The sequence below is a fragment of the Pelodiscus sinensis genome, chromosome 5 (assembly GCF_049634645.1).
Source record: "Pelodiscus sinensis isolate JC-2024 chromosome 5, ASM4963464v1, whole genome shotgun sequence".
In the NCBI taxonomy this organism is placed as follows: domain Eukaryota; kingdom Metazoa; phylum Chordata; order Testudines; family Trionychidae; genus Pelodiscus; species Pelodiscus sinensis.
The window spans coordinates 52749810-52769773 of NC_134715.1; the positions used below are offsets into that span (position 1 = coordinate 52749810).

General features: G+C 42.4%; 1 protein-coding gene across 8 annotated transcripts in view; it reads left to right on the top strand.

Moving 5' to 3' along the window:
- ARHGAP10 (Rho GTPase activating protein 10) overlaps positions 1 to 19964 on the top strand; it is a 270200-nt gene that overhangs the window by 64606 nt on the left and 185630 nt on the right. For all 8 annotated transcript variants that reach the window (XR_012904148.1, XM_075930013.1, XM_075930008.1 and 5 more), the window contains exons 2-3: positions 18710 to 18805; positions 18887 to 18948. Coding sequence is in view for 7 of the 8 variants with exons in the window: in XM_075930013.1 (XP_075786128.1) it covers positions 18710 to 18805; positions 18887 to 18948 (158 nt within the window). In the remaining variant the exon portion in view is untranslated. The remainder of the gene's footprint in view (positions 1 to 18709; positions 18806 to 18886; positions 18949 to 19964) is intronic.

A 19964-nucleotide genomic window follows, 5' to 3' on the forward strand; every position in this document is an offset into this window, starting at 1 on the left:
TGTCAGGCAGATTCGTAAAATACTAGAACTGGAAGGGACCTTGAGTTATCATCCAGTCCAGTCTCTCACCCTCACGGCAGGACCCAGCACCATCTAGATCAGGCATGTCAAACTCAAAGCCTACTGAGAGCCACACAAACAAAAACTGATAGCTTTGAGGGCCACCAAAGAAAATGTACTCCTATCGGAAAGGCGTAATTATTTATTATTATAGATTCTTTTAGGTATATTTTAAAAAAATTTTCAGGTCTTGTTTGACTACAGTACAATAATTTGATATGTAAAATTATTGTTTGTTCATATATTTTAATTTAAAAATAAATTTAAGGTACTTTTTAATTTTTTATGAGATACGGAACTTGTTGAAATAAAAACAAGGATAGACAGCGGTTAATCAAATAGAACAGGCTTCTCTGGAAAATTTGAGATACTTTGTAAGTTTGAGATTTTGCATTAACATATAATTATTCATGTGATTTGTTAAAAAAAGACATATTTATTGATATAAAATTAATACAATACATTTTGTGATTTTATTTGGGAATAAATAAATAAAAAACAAAATATTAGCAAAATATCCCACTCTATTCCCCAGAGCCAGGCACTTCCAGCCTCCCCTCCAACCTAATGCCTGGGACTCAGAGCCACCATTGCTGCCACCGCCATACTTCTTCCTCCATGTGCTGGGGTGTGTGAGCAGTGCGTCCAGTTGTGAGCAAGCGCTTGATGCCGTCCACAGAGCAGCTGGCTAGCTGTGATCTGCACTTGGCCATATGCTCAGAGTGGCCAGCAGGCTGCACTTTATTCTTTACAATACTGTGTAGATTGGACACACCATCACAACTCCCATTAGCTGTGAAAAGAAAAGAAAAAAAATCCCGCCCTGAAAAAAGAGCTACTTTGAATATCTATCCTGAATTTTAGCATGTTTACTGATTACTCTAAATGTGACTCACCTTCATTTCCAATTCAAACAGAGCTGACATAAGGGAGAGGGAATTGCTAAGATATTGCAAACACTTGCAGTTCACCCAGGGTTTATCTGTCATGGTGTCACTCAATTCAGTGTCCCCAGAAAATTCTAACTTCCCCATTAAAGTTAATGTCGGGGACTCTGGGGTCAGCGTTTGATCTCAGTTTAGCTGGTGTAAATGAAGCAACTTTTAATGACATCACTTCAGATGTATGAGAATAGGATTTAGCCTTGTGTCTCTTTGTGCTTGATGGCAACAAATTGACTGTGCTCTGATAATCTTGTCACCAATTTATAAAGAAATATGATAGGAAGATGTTTTAAATTAATAATAAAAGTGTGAGAAATGATGAAAGGAGATTGAAAGCCTGAGGATGCACATTTATAGGTACAGTAAAACTCGATTAGTCCGGCATCCAATGCTCCGGGACTCCTGATGGTCCGGCACCATCAGGAACCCGGAAGTGCTGGGGCAGCCGGACAGGCTTCCCCCATTCAGCTGCTGCTGAAACTGACCAGCAGCTGAATCGGGGAAGCTGGGAGCCGAGCAGATGGGGTGCTGCCGGGTTAGTCTCGTAGCGCTGCCCCTTGGGGCTGCGGGACCAACCCAGCAGCACCCTAGCTGCTCTTGGGGACGCCTGGGGCAGAGCAGCTGGAGTGCTGCTGGGTTGGTCCCGCAGCGCCAAAGGACGGCGCTGCGGGACCAACCCAGCAGGACCCCAGCTGCTCTGCTCCAGGGGTCCCTGATTCAGCCGCTGCTGAAACAGATCAGCGGCTGATTCCAGGAAGCCCTGGGCAGAGCTTTGGCGCTGTGGGACCAACCGGGCAGTACCCCAGCTGCTCTGTTACAGGCGTCCCCAAGAGCAGCTGGAGTGCTGCTGGGTTGGTGCCGTAGCGCCGTCCCTCGGTGCTGCGGGACCAACCCGGCAGCACCCCAGCTGCTCTATTGCAGGCATCCCCGATTCAGCTGCTGCTGAAACTGACCAGCAGTGGCTGAATCAGGGACGCCTGGGGCAGAGCCGGACTATCGTAAGGGGGGGGGCTATGAGGGGTCTGGGGTGACACCCCCTCCCACCCTACTCCAGATCCCTCATGGCCCCCCCTTCTGATAGTCCGGCATATCTGATAATCCGGCACCCCTTGGGTCCTAAAGGTGCCGGATTATTGGAAGTTTACTGTAAAACCTTCCAAATAAAGGCATCATGCTTAGAAGAATTTCTCATAAAAAATGTTTGGACAGAACTTTGCTACATGGTTTACCAACTCTACTGCAAAGCGGTGAAAACTTTTGGGGACACGGGGTTCCATTGAGACTTGCAGCCATAGAACTTAAACAAAAACCACAATTTCCAATATTTCTATTATGTAGTGGAAGACTGCAAAAAACTTTGATCGGGCCACATGCGGCCCTCCAGATGCTTGTTTGACGTGCCTGATCTACATTAGACAGACATCTGTAAGGGGTGACCGACTCTTAAATATCTCCAGTGATGGAGATTCTATAGCCTCTCTAGGCAATTTTTTCTAGTGCTTAACCAGCGTGACACGTAGGAAGTTTTTCCTAATGTCCAACCTGAATGTACCATGCTGCAGTTTAAGCCCATTGTTTCTTGTCCTATGCTCAGAGGTTGAGAATCATTTTTCTCCCTCCTCCTTGTAACATCCTTTTAGGTTCTTAAAAGCTGCTATCATGTTCCCTCTCAGTCTTTTCTTCTGTAAATTAAATAAGCCCAGTTCTTTTGGTCTTCCTTCATAGGTCATGTTCTCTAGGCCTTTAATCATTTTTGTTGCTCTTCTCTGGACCTTCTCCAATTTCTCCACATCTTTCTTGAAATGCGGTGCCCAGAACTGGTCACAGTACTCCAGTTGAGAACTAATCAGCATAGGGATGTTAAATATCAGTTAACTGAATAGTCCAGTAACCTCATGAAATTTTATCTGTTAGTCAACTATTCTATAGTTCCCAGAGGTGAGGCCAACAGCCAGAGGCAGCAGCGTGGGGTGCCAGGAGGGAGCTGGTCCGTGTGGGGAGCCAGTTTAAAAAAACAGCTCTCCTCGCAGACTGGTTGCCTGTCTACCTGTGCTACTGCTTCTGAGAAAGAAGTGGCAGGAGTCAGTCTAGTGGGGGGATCTGAGCTCTCGGACCTGACGCAAGCCATAACTGAGCTGGGCTACTTGCCCTCCTGGCATTTAATACACTTCAAATGCAGAGCTGAAACTGGGGTAGGTCCTGGACCCAGCATGAGCCAGGATTGAGCCCGGCTGTCTGTCCTCCCGGCTCCTAATACACTTTACATGCAGAGCCGCAGCAGCGATAGGTCTTGGACCCATCCTATGCCAGGACTGAGCCAGGCTGCTGGCCAGCCTGCTAAAAAAATTTACAGGCAGGAAGAGGGGGCAAGGGAAATGCATGTAGTCTATAGCATTAACCTATAAGCTTTTGTTTATCGGTTGATCGACTGCACTATTAGATCCCTAAATCACCACAGAGTAGAGCAGAAAAAATGACTTCTCAGGACTTGCTCACAACACTCCTGTTAATGCATCCCAGAATCATGTTTGCTTTTTTGCAATCGTGTCACACGGTTGTCTCATGTTTAACTTGTGGTCCACTATGACCCTTAAATCCATTTCAACAGTACTTCTCCCTAGACAGTCACTTCCCATTCTGTATGTGCGAAACTGATTGACTGTACTTTCCTAAGTGGATTTACTGGTTAACAGTTAACTGTGGGGGCTGGAGCAGCTGCCTGCCCCTCACAGGCAGGGACCATGGCAGCCCAAGAGGGGGGAAGCCTGGCCGGGGCCACATCAGTCTGGGTGGTGACAGGGCCACAGCAGCCTGGGAAGCAGTAGCATGAGTGGGGCTGTCTCTCCTGGCAGCTCTGGCTGCAGTATCCTGGGAGGGGAAGCTGGCTGGGGCCACGGCAGCCCAGCAGAATCAGTACGGCTGGGGCCACAAGCTGCCTGGCAGCGGGGCTGTGGCTGTGTGTTGACTAGGGCTATAAGTGATGAGTCGACTTGTCGCTTCCCCCTCTTGCTGTCTCCATCAGAGAGAAGCAGCAAGTGGAGTAGCAGAAGCCAGTACTAGGGGGAACTGGCTTAAAAGCTGGCTCCAACACTATCTCTTCACAGAGCATAGGAGGCAGAGGGTAGTGGGGAAATGGTGTGAATGGAGATTGAAACAGTCCCACTTGCGCTGGTCCAGGAGCCATGGGCAGCTCTTGTACATTTCAAAGGACAAGGCTCCATGAGATAGCAAGGCTCTCCCCCCCCCCCCCACCCCATATCAATAGGGTTGCCAGATGGTTGAAACAAAAATACAGAACACCCTACCCCTCCAAAAAAAAAAAAAACCCCCACACACACGCAACAACACACCGCCGGGAAAAAATTCTGTTGAAGGGGAAAAAAAGGGCGGGGGGAGACCAAAGTTGTTGAGCAAAAAAAAAAAAGGACTCCAAGACTTATTAAGTTTAAAAAAAAATTTAACCTGCGAAACCAGGTAAGCATGGGGTTGGGAGGCTGGCGTGTTGAGAGCTGGGGGGGGGGGGGGGGGGCTCAGGAGGCCGGGTGCTGAGTGTTTACAGGGTTGTCAGGTGCTTGGCATTTTCACCTCCTGGCCGGGGAAAAAATCAGAAAATACTGGACATTTTAGGTGTCCGGTATTCTCTGAATTTTTTTACCGGACAGGAGGCAAAAATACTGGACTGTCCAGGTGAATACTGGACACCTGGCACTGAAAAGGTAGGAAATACCTGATATAAGGTTGCCAGTGAAACACTAATTCTTTGTTCCTTTTATGTAGGTGTGTGTTATGGTACAGATTCTAATGACGTGATCCCTTTTTTCCCTTCCCTTTCCCCCACCCCAGGTGAACAAATGCGTAATTCATGGCAAAGCATGAACACATGGAGACAATATTATATTTGCTTTCCTTGCTCATGAAGCCAGACATGACTATGAAATTAAAGGGCTGGTGGTAATATGTTATGATTAGACGTTATCTTGGTGAGCCAAGTGTTCCAGGTGGTGTTGTGGTTTGTTTAAGATCTGCAAGGTGAAGAGGGAAGTGGTCAGGCTGCTGATTTTGCACTGCCTGGCACCAGGTCATTTATTAGAGGTGAGGAGTGGTGTGGCGGAGAGCAGCTTTGGAGGCACACTAAGAGTTGACTGTTGGCAAGCAGTACATTATTTATTGCACCATCTAGTTTTCTTACGTGGAAAAACAAATTTTGGATTGGTAGTGGCGGGTTTGGATTTTTTTAGTGGATTTACACCTCTGTAAGGCAAATACTGTTTTTTCTACAAAATTAAGTTTCTTTATGTAAGAGCTAACACAGACGACGACTGCTACTAAAAGAGGGAAAATTATTTCATGTTTGCGCCCCTGCTGTATGTCTTTGTCTTGCTGTCCTCCTTTGTCTTCTACCTACACTAGTCAGTGTACAGTGAAGATAGGATCAAACTGTTTTTGCAGCACAGTCTCTGGCATGTGTCTTCTGTACAGTATTCAGTACTATAGTAGCATCAGAGAGTTATAAATGGAAACATGCTTGAAAACTCTATTTTCATATTATAGTTTGGTGTATTATTGCTCGAAGAGTATTAAATCCCAGTTAGATGTGCTTCCATCATGGATGACTTTGTGTAAACAGGTAATATGTAGGGTTAATAATTTTGTATCACTTACACACTTTTCTTGAAGAAGAAGAGCACTTCAGACTGTGTGCTTAAAAACTTAGCTGGTTTTGTTTCAGTAGGGTGTGAGTCTCTGTATCTTTATTTAATCCCATTTTAAAAAATACAGTACAGTGGAACCTTAGAGATACCAGCACCAGAGTTACAAACTGCACACATGAGTGTAATTGTTTTTGGGGGGGAGGAGAGGAAGAGAGAGGACTGTTTCTTCTCTCTCCCGCAACCCAACAGAGGAGAGACATTGGGGAGGCCACATGCTATTGCTCCCACCCACCCAGTTTCTGCGAATGCTGAGCTGCCTAAGGCTTGCTCTGTTCAGCCTGCCAAGGAGAAGGAAGCTTTGTTCTTCTGCTGTGCCTCACACCAACCATGTGTCCAGCTCACTTGGCACCTCTTTCTGCAAGCCAGGCCTGGGTGAGAAATGGAGAGGGTGGAATGGAGCCTCTTCTCCTGCTGACAGAGTACGTGACTGCTCTAGCTCTCCATTTCCTAGGACCTACTGCTGGTCATCTTTCTTTCCTGTGTGTGCTAGGTGTCCTGAATGGCCACCATTGTTCCCTCTGCAACGGGGTCGGACAAGGTGCGTGGGGAAAGCATGGGGAAATGCGGAAAGACGGTGGTGTGGTGGATTAGGATTAGAATTTTTCTCCTGCACAGTGAAGTTTCAAAGTATTAACTCAGTGTTCAGTTATACATTTTTAAAAGAAAATGGTAACATTTTCTTCAGTTACAAACATTTCAGTTACAAACAACCTCCATTCCTGAGGTATGTGAAATTCTGAGGTTTTAATGTATATAATATTTTCCAATTCTCAGAGGACTCCTCAAAAGTAACATAGTGGTTGCTCCTGTTACATTTATCTTATACTTTAAAATTCCTGTTTAAATTATTTATAGACATGGTAACCTGATGATTTTTTCACAAGATATCAATGCAGCATTTCCTCATAAAGCATACGATTTTGCAGCTGATTTATTCCAAGTGTTAATTAGTTGGACAAGTACCAAAATATAGTGTATTTCCTCCCCCCTCCAATAATAAAAATATGCTAAACAAAACAAGCCTTAAATATTTCTTCTGCTGAGCAGGATATTTAGGGAATAAGGTATATATTTTCATTAGTATACAAATATTTATCTTTAGTTTCTATAATCTGAAGTCATAACTCTTTCCACTGTGAAAGTCTACAACATTGTTACTGACTTCAAGATGCATTGAAAGTGATGATAGATCTTAATTGTACAACTGTTAAAACACCACTTGTTTTTAATTTAAAAATACAGACAATAAACTAAAATAAAATATGTTGTGTGCATATTGCTGCTTAAGATAGATCTCTTCCATCGTAGTAATCCACCCTTATTAACAGTAGCTAATTCTTATTAGAAACACTGAACCTATTATGTCTTTAGGTAACTAAGAATTAACTAATTTTTATAGCAAAAGTTCATTTAGCTATTTATGCTGTTTATTTGATGTAGTTCTGTCTGATTGGACAGTGAAAATAGAAAATTTCTCTTCTTTCCAGTCTTTAATTTCCAAACTCTCATGTTATTACTATTGTGCTGCAGTGGTTGGATTTTAGATGCAGAAAAATCAATTTTGTTCTACTTAATAAACCTCTAGTTAGTTAATTATAGGATTGGCTATCAGTATTGTCTTAAGTGTAGGGTCTAAGGTGCAATTGACGGGGGTAAATCTGAATATTACTGTGATTTTTTTTTTTTTAATATATAAAGGATCGTCTGTCACAAAGGAAGTCTTGCTTGAGTGGCTAAATAGGTGGGATGCCCAAGGGAACCATCTGTTACAGCACTGTTATAATATCTGGTATATAGTGCTTGAAGGTTTCACATTTGTTGATGTAATCCAATTACAGAACACTAATTGACTAATGTGGAGTTTGTCCCCTCCTGGTATCTTGACTTCCCAAACTCCACAAAACTTCCCCAGTTCTGCTCACGACTCTCAGGGCAACTCTTTTCTGTTACAGAAAGACCAGTTCAGGTTTGCCTTTCTTCCCATCCCTGTGCTACCAGAGCTCTTGAGAAGATACGTTATGATAACGCCAGAGCACCCAACTGTTCTGGACAGTTTTGGTCCTGGACCTTCTGAGAATGGCCACATATCCTGCTATGAGGATCCATCCTGTCTCAAATCTTCTAACTCAGGAAAATGGCAAAACCAGACTCCCCAATCCAGATCCACTTTACCTCATGTTAGGGATGTAAAGAGGTAATCAGTTAACCCCAGTAAGCATGCCAGTAAAGCAATGATTAGGGGTAGCTGGTTAACATATAACTGATAAACATATAGTTTGTTTTTAACACTTTAAATGGGATTTTACATTCCTACCTCCATAGCCTGTTTTTTGGAAGGGCATCAGAGTTAGAATGATCATATTTGAAAGCTGTCCAATGCGTTCTCACTCAGAGCAGAAAAGATTCCACTAGGAAGTGCTGTCTATCTAAATAGAGAGACTTTTCTGCCAGGACAAGGAACAATCAGTCTTTCTCTGAATCAGTCATTTTTAAATGATCTCCCATCCATGACGAATTTGGGATTGTCCATTAGTTCAATTTGGGTCCATCTCATAGCACTTTATGCCTTCCTCCTGCCCATAATTGGGTGTTCCATTTGTATTTCCTCAATAACATTTAGATTCCTGAAAAGCATCATCAGCACCTTTCCTACCGCTGATAAAATCTACTCCACAATAGGACCTGAATTTCATCTTGTCAGACCACTATTTGAAAGTCTGGCCTCATGTGCTATATCCCATGTTGCCACAAAGTTCACACTTTTGGTTGCTATTACTTTATCTAGAAGGGTCAGTGAGAAGGAAGCACTGATGGCCAGTCCACAATACACCATTTCTCACATGAAGACGGTCTCCCTTTGACATGGGATTCAGAAACTACTTTCGTGAGAAATTTACGATGGAGGCAAACAGCCATTTTTTTCTTAGGAATGTCATGCTTCCACTGATGAGAAAATGCTTCATTCCTGGATATCAGATGAGCCCTTTTATTCTATCGGTAAAGGACCGAACCAATCAGACAATTATTTGCCGCTAAAGCAGAAATATCATAAGGACAAGCAATATTTTATCAGAATGTCTCATAATGGGCTACCACTTAGCATGTATCTTTCCACCCAAAAGGGTAAAGGGCCCCCTAGCTCAGAGCACAAGCTGCCTACTCAAAATCTCTTCAGGAAGTATGCAATATGGACATGTGGGCAGAGTGTTTACCTGGATCTCCATTCACAAAAAATATGCTCTAGTTCAGGGTCCAGTTGGTAGGTGCAGTTGTAGGGACTGTAGTTCTCAAAGCAACTTTAATGAATGCCTCCTCACGCTCCACTGCTTGTCAGTCATTCACATGGAATACACTTAGGCTACGTCTACACTGGCCCCTTTTCCGGAAGGGGCATGTAAATTTCACGAGTCGTCGTAGGGAAATCCGCGGGGGATTTAAATATCCCCCGCGGCATTTAAATAAAAATGTCCGCCGCTTTTTTCCGGCTTTTAAAAAAGCCGGAAAAGAGCGTCTAGACTGGCCCCGATCCTCCGGAAAAAGCGCCCTTTTCCGGAGGTTCTTATTCCTACTTCAAAGTAGGAATAAGAGCCTCCGGAAAAAGGCGCTTTTTCCGGAGGATCGGGGCCAGTCTAGACGCTCTTTTCCGGCTTTTTTAAAAGCCGGAAAAAAGCGGCGGACATTTTTATTTAAATGCCGCGGGGGATATTTAAATCCCCCGCGGATTTCCCTACGACGACTCGTGAAATTTACATGCCCCTTCCGGAAAAGGGGCCAGTGTAGACGTAGCCATCGAGTCTAGCACTCAAGGAATGGAGATAACTTAACACAGGAAGTTCTTTGAGATTTGTGGTCTAATCTGTATTCCACTACCCATCCTACTTCTCCTCTGTTTCATATTTTATCTTACTTGTGGAAGGAGGAGGAACTGGAGAGGCACCTGCCTATATCGTCTCTTATGCGTTCAGGTTGGAGCATGAGGAGAGCAACTGAGCATGCATTTGCCATTCACTTAAAATGAATTTCCAGATTCTGCTATGTGGTTTGCATGTGTACCCATGTGTGGAATAAAGACAGGGGTCACACCTCTCAAAGAACTTCCAGTTACAGGTAAAGTAGTCCCCATTTAAGGTTGCTAGATGCTTTCCATTATACATCCCTGCTTTTCAGTTGCTTACAACTTTGGCAAACTTCAAAACTGCTTAGATTATATTAGGTTCAGTGCTCACTTTATTGAATTTTGTTTACACATACAGTTGTGAAGATAATCTTCAACTTGTGCAAGATGTAAACTGGTGCATCTGTTTCTATGTTTTATACAAACGATTGCACTCAGATATTGACTTTTCAGAAGCACTTTCCCATTGTTGGATAGCATTTTTTAAAACCTGAATAGTTATTGTTAAAGTGTGTATGTGTGTGTTTAAGATCCAAAAAGAGAAACTAGTAAACTGTAAAAGTAGTAAATAAAGTATTGCTTTTAATATGTACTGGCATGTATGTTGGCTTTAAGGCCGTATGTCAGTTGTGAAGCTTAGACTGTTCTGAAGGAGAATAGTAAGAAGAGTTCATGATTTTTTTTTATTATTGTAGGTAGAGATACAGAAGTGCAGTTGCTAACCTACATGGTGCCCTTTCTGCACCTGAGGAAAAAATTAAGCTGGAAAAGATCAATCTTAACTAACATTGAACAAAGTTTGTTTGTTCGCCACCCTCCCCCCCATGTGAATGTTTTAAAGAAGCTGTGTACGTTGGTGATGTAAAATAAAAGGCAGAGAATACAATTCCTTGCAAAGAATGACAGTGATGTGGGGAACCAATAGAGACTGCTGTGAGTGGAATACTATGAAAACTGTCAGCATTAGATTTCATACAGCTATTGCAACTTGGTGTGAATTTGCTGTCATATATATATAAAGTCTGAGTACATTACCTAGCAAAGAATATTGTCATTATTTAGTGCACCAGTTCAGATTGATGACACTGAAGTTACTGTTGACGTTAGAGTAAATGGAGCCATTGGAATCTGGTATCATGCAGGTAGGTTACTGACTAGGAAATAGCAATGTCACAGTTTTAATGGAGTGCTTTCAAACTGGCACAGTTTAAATCAGTTAGAAAACAGTATTTTACTCAGAAATTCTAAAGTGGGAAAAATATAGGTTTTGTGTAAATTTTAATTATGCTGTAACATACACTGGGAGTTGATGAGTGTTTCCATGTGTATGTTTTGCAAAACTATTACCAGAAAAAAGTGAGACACGAGAGACCCAATTTCAGAAACACCTGTCTTTATTTCCTGGTATTTTAGAATACATTAGTTCCATACAAGTTCCAGCTATACAGAAAATTAAAAGCCTTCCTGTGGTCGATTTTGTTAGGTTCTTTTTTCTGTAGTAAAACATTTGGCAGACTTTCATATTCTTTCCCTGTTTACACACAATTCTGTGATGTAACTTTAACTTTTGCCAGCAATCCATCATAATTAAGACTGTTTTGAGCCTGAAACTAATATTTTGGTATTCGACATGTTTCACTAAATGGTGTTAAACACTGATGTTTTAGGGCTGTTTGGTTTTTAATGTTTTCTCATTAGATGGTAGCAGTGACTTTCAGTAACCTGCTTATTGTATGTTTCCTCCTGTTGTCAGCATACTATACTGCTGGGAAAAATTATAATAAGTAAAGCCATTTCATTCTACTTTGGTAGAAAAAGCCTGAAGCAAGGGCTTGGTGTAAGGCCTGAGACCTGAACCCAAGTCAGTAAAAGTTACATTATGAGTAACAGGCTCTGTCAGAAGCAGCTGATTGCTTGCAAGTCAGTGTCTGTGACGTGAACATGGCATCAATATTGCTAAGCACTGCTAAAACACATGGAACATGTAAATACATTCCACCAGGACAATACAAATCCCAACCTAGCTCATGATAAAATAGGTCAACGAAAGTGATGAATAGTAATATTTTGTCTGAAACATCAGGAATGAAAGCACAAGAATAGGTGGTGAATAGAAATGCTTTGTCTGAAATATCAGGAGGAAAGTACAAGGGAGGGAGGTACCAAACATTGTAAAACACATAAAATGATACATAAGGCGTGTATCACAGATTGTTAGTCTGAGTCTATACGGGTTGAGATAGCTGGACAAAGAGTTAAGGCGAGGTGAGGGGCAGTGGAAAATCTCTGAACTGAGTCCTTTGCAACAAGCTTACACCCATTAGCCTAATTGTAGACATCTGATCCAGGAAGTTAGGACACTACTTCATTGACAGTAAACCTGGCTCGGGTACCTTTGTACCTTATCTAATTGTGTGGCCCTTAGCCAGGACAGCAAGACAACCTTAGCCAAGATTGACCTATCTGCAGAACCAATGCAACACACAAAGGGAGCACGTACACACAGCCAATCCTCTATCAATATCTGACAGAACTCCACATTGGTAACAACTGTCAACACTGAAGTAATATAGCTAACATCTACTTTCTTAAATTCCTGCTTCATAGTCAGCTGAACACACTGTTGCTCTTTTACCACTTAAGCCATTGTACAGTGCTGCTAAATAGTATAGGTGTGTTATGTGGTTTTTTTATACTACAGGCAGTCCCCGACTTACGCGGATCCGACTTATGTCGGATCCGCACTTACGAACGGGGCTTTCTCGCCCCGGAGGTCGAGGTGGCGGATTGCTACCTGCGAGCTCCGGGGCGAGAGAGCCCCGTTCGTAAGCTGCTCCGGTGCCCCTGGTCTGCTGGAGACCATCTCCAGCAGACCAGGAGCACCGGGCGGGTTCCCGCGCTTCTGAGGCTTTGCCAGAGCAAAGCCTCAGAAGCGCGGGAACCCGCGGCGGCTGCCGCTTCAGTCCCGGTGCCTGTGGTCTGCTGGGGACCGTCCGCAGCAGACCACAGGCACCGGGACTGAAGCTGCAGCCACGGCGGGGTCCCACGCCTCTGAGACTTTGCCAGAGCAAAGCCTCAGAGGTGCGGCACCCCGCTGCCGCTGCGGCTCTGGTCCCCGTGTCCCTGGTCTGCTGGGGGGGTGGGTGGGCGCAGCTAGTGTGCCCCCCCACCAGCAGACCAGGCTTTTGTTTTGGACTCTGGGGCAGAGCAGCTGGGGTGCTGCCGATTGGTCCTGCAGCGCCGCTCTGGGCACTACTGGACCAACCCGGCAGCACCCCATCTGCTCTGCCCCAGGTCCTGATTCAGCCGCTGCTGGTCAGTTTCAGCAGTGGCTGAATCAGAACGCCTGGGGCAGAGCAGCAGGGGTGCTGCTGGGTTGGTCCAGTAGCACCGAGGAGTGGCGCTACTGGAGCAACCCAGCAGCACCCCAGCTGCTCTGCCCCAGGCGTCCCCAAGTCAGCTTCTGCTGAAACTGACCAGCGCTGACTACAGGAAGCCCGAGGCAGAATTGCTCTGCCCCGGGCTTCCTGGAATCAGTTGCTGATCAGTTTCAGTAGCAGCTGACTTGGGGACGCCTGGGGTTCTTAAGTTGAATCTGTAAGTAAGTCAGAACTAGCGGTCAGTTTCAGCAGCGGCTGAATCTGGACGCCAGGTCCGACTTACATACAGATTCAACTTAAGAACAAACCTACAGTCCCTATCTTGTACGTAACCCGGGGACTGCCGGTATACCATGTGAAGAGAGGGCCAGTTCTTACGAGTTGTTTAGTGACCTAATTTCATTATTGTCTTGAAGGCCAAAAGGAAAGATTTGAGGATGCTTGGCATCTTGTAGGATTAGGCCTATGCTCTTGTGAAGTTGAGATGTTAAAATGTTTGTTTTTGTAAATGTGTAACTATTGAAACTTTCAGTGGTTACCATTTACATGCAGGAGCCAGTGCTTGCATGGAGTCGGTTTTTTAGTACCAGCTCCTACATTTTCCCTCCTCACCTTGCTGCTGCCTCTGTGGGAAGTGGCTCTATAGGAGCTAGCACCTGCAGAGAGCTGGCTTAAAAGCCTGCTCTCCACATGTACCAGCTCCTGCTTGCCCCCTGTGCTGTTGCTTGTGATACAGAGGCAGTAGTGCTGGAGGGGGGCAGTTAGCTGGGCAGGAACCAGTCCATGTTGGGAGTTGGCTTGAAAGCCGGCTCCCTGTGGGTATCTGCTCCCACCTGCTGCCTCCTGTGCTGCTTCCTCTGTAGGAGGCAGCAGCAAGGGACGGGGATGGTGGCTCCCTACACACACACCAGCTCTTGTGACCCCTCCTCTGATGCCTCTGCCTTCTGTGGAGCCACCCTCCTGCTCCACACACTACTGCCTCCCACAGAGGTAGCCGTGTGTGTGGAGGCAGGTGGGATACAGAGTCAGCGAGGGGAGGGGTGCGTATAACTGTGAGGGTTAACTGATGAGCCCCGGGTACATGTTAACATCCCTTTTGTGAAGTACTTTTGCGGAGTCCTTTGAGGCACAGATGCTATAAACCCTAAATAATGCTTATTGTTTGAACAGGATGCAAGGAAGTGTATGTCTGAGAGTTAGTGTATATGAAACTTGTAACTTGTAGTTTTAATAGTGCACATTGTTATTGCATAACACGTGTGTATGTGCATTGCCACATATTCTTTCTGAGGGGGTCAGTATGTATTATGGAGTTCTACAATATTTGTGGTAATTACATCAGTAACTTTATCTTTTTTCTATAGCATGCAGATTGTACAAGAAGAAATGATGAACTGATTGCCTATTTCCAGACAGGATCAAAATGACACATACCTCTCAAGGATCTTACTTTACCCATGCCCTTTCAAAGCCTTTAATAATCCTTCGCAGAGCTATTCCTCATTCTGGTCTTCAGATTTTCCCTATGCTGAGCTGTCTACATTTGTATTCTAGATTCGCTGTCTTGGGGATTGCTCTTATACCCATGTCTTCAACTGAGTGCTCAGTTTTGTTACTTAGCCTCTGCACTGTCTGTGGGAGGTGAAAGAGGCAAAGTTTCATTTTTTTTCCCCAGGGAAACAACTGTGCACCAGTGATTGTCTCCAATCACAGAAACGAAATCCAAGTATGGTAGGAAAATATTTGGCATAGGAAAGAAAAATAGAAATTAATTTTAATGTAAATTAATAGAATAAAGAATCCAAAACTGATAGGGTAAATCTTGTGGTGGCAGTCTATTGACTAAACACAATTAAAAGCCTTCTGTCAACAATGCTTGTATGCTTAGGCTCCTACAGCTTGTTGAATCATTTAATTCAAACATCCTTTTTGTAGATAAGAATCTCTCTAATGGTCATCGCACTCTTAGAAATAATGCTTGAATGCTTGGTTCTTTCCTAGTTGTGTACTTGTCGTCTTCCCCACAATTCCATGGCTTGTACAGAGTTTATATATTAGATCAGTTTGTGGTAATTAATCATTGTGCAACATGGGACTACAGGTAACCACTCTGTCCTCTGATTGCTTTCTTCATGTAGCATTTCCCCCCCCCCCTTTATCAGTCTTCAAAGATTTTAGCACCCCAGACATAAAGATTGGCAGACGGACGTTACCATAGGGCAGGGGTTGGCAATGTTTTCAAACCAAAGAGACAAACTACATCAATATTGAGAACAAGTGGTCGTCAAAGAGCCAGTATAAGAGTGCCCATTTTCATGACTGAAAATATACAACTTAATATTACTAATAATTGATATAATGATAACAATAGCATACATTAAATATTGTACTCAGTGACTTTATTTAATGGGACTTCTGCTACTGCATCTTTTTGCACATTTCTTTGAAATTTATATCACAACTGGTCAAATTCAGCTTCATGCACACATGCAGGCGGTGTCTTGTCAGTCGTGAGTGCAAATTACCGTTGCTGTGATTCAAATGAGAGATCGTGCTCACACACATAGGTGGAGTCAAACATTGAAAGTAAGGTAAAGCTGACATTCTGCATAGTGGTGTACGTGACTGATTTCTTTCTAAGTTTGCAGAATCAGATTATCATTGTGCTCCAATTTCTTCATGTCAGCCCATTGATGCAGTTTTGCCAGCTCTACATGTTGTTGAGCAAGGCATTCTAAATCAGAAATCAGCTTGATGAATTTTTCCACCCAGATATCAAACTCCTTGAAATCTGCTATTTCTATTTCCAAATCACTGACCAAGATGCCTTGAATGACTGTTAAATCCTGTTCTTCAACAGACACTTTATGTGGATGAATCCTAAACTTAAACAGAGCACTGTATTTGCAAAAGTGAACAAAACGAGACTTGAATGCCATTAGGAGCTCAGAAACAAACCCAGCAAGCTGCTGCAAATCAAGGCTGTTACTTGGATTCTCTCTCTGATGCAAATCACAAAACATTCATAGTCTTTCAAAATGTGCCAGTCTCCCTCTCTCAACATCTTCAATGAAGACAGTCAATTTTTACTCATATCCAAGCACTGCCTGCTGCAGCCTCAAGACTGTATTTCCTTGCTCTTGAGCTTAAAGTTCGATTCATTCAAATGACCAGTAATGTTGATTAGATAATAAAAACTTCAGCAACCATAGCCTGAAACCTTGGTGTGTTTTGACATCATTCACATAAAAAATGACTTAATCTCATTAATACAGGCAGCGTAACAACACAAAACTTTGTCATGAGATAATCAGCAAACACTGTGCATTAATAGATGGGAATATTGGGAATCTACTTCCTCAAGCAGTGACTGAAATTGATGGTGATTAAGGCAAGAATCCAATTGACAATGCAAATGATCAGTCCCATTACATTTCCAAGTTCGGTTCCACAAAGTGCATTGAAAGTTCAAAAGTGGGCAGTTCAGCTGTTTTGACGAGTAAGGAATCCCCTGTATTTGCTGACCATGCTAGGTGTACTGTTTGTACACATAGACACAATATTATCCAACTGTATTTCTTTCTCATTTACAAAGTTGATCACAATTTTAAGGATATTCCCACCCCTTCTTATTTTTTTTTTTTTTTGCATTGGTATATCTCAATCATTTCTTCATGCACACGTTTCCACAAAATATATCATCCCAGAATGCACAACTGATTAATGTCACATATGTTGGTCTGTCTTGTCCAAAGCAAACAAAAAATAAGTAGCTGTACTCAAATTTTACATTTGTTCCTTGTCAATTTGATGGGCCATTTTCATAGCTCTGTCCTTCTTTTTTTTTTTTTTTCCCTGCTAATGGCATGTGTTGAGTTTTCTGTAAGATTTTGTTCTTGTTGTGAAACTTGTCAATTAGTTCATGATCAGTTTTTAGCATGTCTCTTCATGTAATCCCTGTCAGTGAAAGTGTAACCTCTTGAATAATGCTGTATAAGCCCACAAAACTTGCAGAGTTTAAACTCCATACCTTTTATTGACCATGCCAGCAGTCTATTTTCCCCAGTGTTCATTTTTCACTGCAGCTCCTTGCATGTGTTTTTTTTTCGTGAACCACCCTCAGGGTATTTTTTTAGCAAATGCTGCATGTTCTGTCATGAAATTTATTTTTTTTCATTTGAGAACATTCTTTAATTACAAATGAACCAGTGTGGAAATCCAGACCTTTTCACAAATGTATACAAGTCTGTCCATTCCTTTTGAAATATTTTAGTACTCGTCATCTCTCTCTTCCTCTTTGCCATTTTTGGGGGTTACAGAGTTCACCATCACGTATGATGATGAAAAGATTTGTTGACCAATCAGATATAAAGAGAATATTCACGATTCTCTTTGAGTGGAGAGGATGAATGGTTGTTAAAATAAACATTTTGTATATTTTGTGAAAGACAAAAAAATCAACTTGACATGAGTAATTATGCATTTTTAAAATTCTGAATTAATTTTTCATTTTAATTTAAAAAGTTGTGTGTATCTTGGGAGAGACAAAAGAGCCATATTTGGCTCTAAAGTCATAGGTCGCAGACCCCTGTCATAGAGTGTTCCTGGCCTGTATTTCCCCCTCCTCCAGCTGACTGAACATGGTGCTGCAGGAGCTCCTTGCCTCACTTTCCCCTCACCTGGATTTTCTCATTTTCCCAGGGAGTCACATGGCTCTGACCCAGCCATGAGTTCAATATTGTCCTGAGATGATAAAAATCCAAACAGTGTGCAGGGGTATGTGGAGAGGAGTGTAAGAGGGAGGGGAGAAAAGTAACCAGATGTGAGAGGAAAGGAATTTTAAGAAAGAGGGATGGGAACAGAAAATCTGTGGCTTTTGTGTCTGCGTCCTGCTAAGATGTGTCAGAAATGGATGGTATTCCTTTAATAAGTTGATACCACACAGTACAATGTAACCTTTGGACTCAGAGGTGGTGTTATCGATGTAACTGGGAAAAACAGCAGACTGGAAACAATATCTGCTAAAGAGATGTAAAAACAGTTTGTGTTTCAGCTCCAACTAATCCTGAGAATAAAATGTTTACACAGTGTGTTACATAAGTCACTCCTAGTCCTTCTGACTGGCATGAGATAGCTAAAAGATTAAATATATCAAATTGCTCTTAACATTGGTGGAGTATGAAAATGTGAAGAGAATCTTTATTTCAAGTTAAGAGTGCATGGGGACTTTCATCCTCTTGTCCTTGGAGGCCTACTTTTTAGGGTTGATGTACATGAGAGAGTTTGTAACGTCCATAATCAGACATGACAAATAGAAAAGCATATGATTTGCTCTCAGCTACAATATTGGATGATTGTTTAACATTCTGATACTGTAACTTAGAACAGAATTTTGACTAGTTAATATATCCAGTACGTTCCTGAAGGAAGGAAATAGTTCTGTGCAAAGCAACAGCAGTTTTGTGTCAGTAATAGTCAAATGCTATCAATAAAAGCAGCAGAAACTGGCTAGGAAATTGAAAAAAATTTTGAACAAGATATTTGCCATGCTTTGTAATTGTCTTTAAAATAGGATTTAAAAATTGCGGTGGAACTCTACTTCTGAAGTGATTTATTTCTGTATTGCTGAAACCTATTGAAAGATATAATATGACACATTTCTCTACAATTAAATTTAAATAACATTCAAGTTGCTAAAGGATTTTGTTTGCCTTGCAGACCTTTCGGCAGCCCAAAGAAAGTTTGCCCACTCTCTGAGGGATTTTAAATTTGAATTCATTGGTGACGCAGAGACAGATGACGAAAGATGTATAGGTATGTATAGGTGTATAGGTATGTGTGCATTACTGATTTTTGTTGTGCAGTCTTATTCCATTTTTTCTTTTCATGTTACAGATGCATCCCTGTGCGAGTTCTCAAATTTCTTAAAAAATCTGGAAGAGCAAAGAGAAATCTTGGTGAGTGCAACAATCTTTTATTGCAAACCAATTGTAAGAAGGCTTAATTTATGAACCAGCCAGCATAATTTGCCATGATATTAATCAGCAAAATGTTAGCATAATTGATTTATTATTGCACAATCTTTTTCACTACTCTGGATTTACAAGTAGCAGCTGCTTCTCACTAAGGAAAAAGCCTTTCATATTGAAGGCTGTAACAATACATTGGCTCAGAATTGTAGTAACAGTTTAAGTCAAAAAACATACAGTATATTGGTATAACATTAGGTTTGCATATTATACTGAGAACCAAAAAATGCAAAACGTGTGAAACAACCATTAACAGTACATTGGTTGGATCATCAGCAGGGATTTAAGCAGGACTGCTGTAGCTCCAAAACACAATCCTTACCCATTTTACTCAAAGCACCTGTGTGTGTGGGAGGGGAGGAGGGGGTGTTGGTGGTGGTCTTTTTTTTTTTTTTTTTTTTTTTTTTTTTAAAGTTGGAAGCAGTAGCAGTCTCAAATGAGCCAGGTACTGGAACATGACAAAGACCTACATGTGGGTTAGACAGAGAAACATGAAATTAGCCCCTAATTGGTGTATGGAGTGCTTTCTACTTCTGTCTTCCTTCTGTGTAACTTAATATATTCTGGATCATAACATTTACCCCAGTCTGTGACTGATAGCTAGGTCTTCATCTCTGAGAGAGCCAAATATGGCTCAACATAGACAGCAAATTCTGAGGCTAAGCTATTCTACTTAATCCTGCCTGCCAGATGCTCTGCATTCATCATTGGAACAAATTCAGCAGTTTAGTTCTCTCCTGCTTTTCTTTCCAGTTTTAATGTCTTCATTTTGTTTCTGGCTGTAGAAGCCTGGGACAGACATGGTTTCTCAGGGGTGGAAAAATGTGAAATTCTGCCATGCTGGCCTGGTTTGGAGCCACATCTCTTGAAAGAGTTTGAATCAGTGGGCGGTGAGCAGGTAGTTCTTAGTGTAAATTGACCAGGGATGCTGCATTCTGTATTGA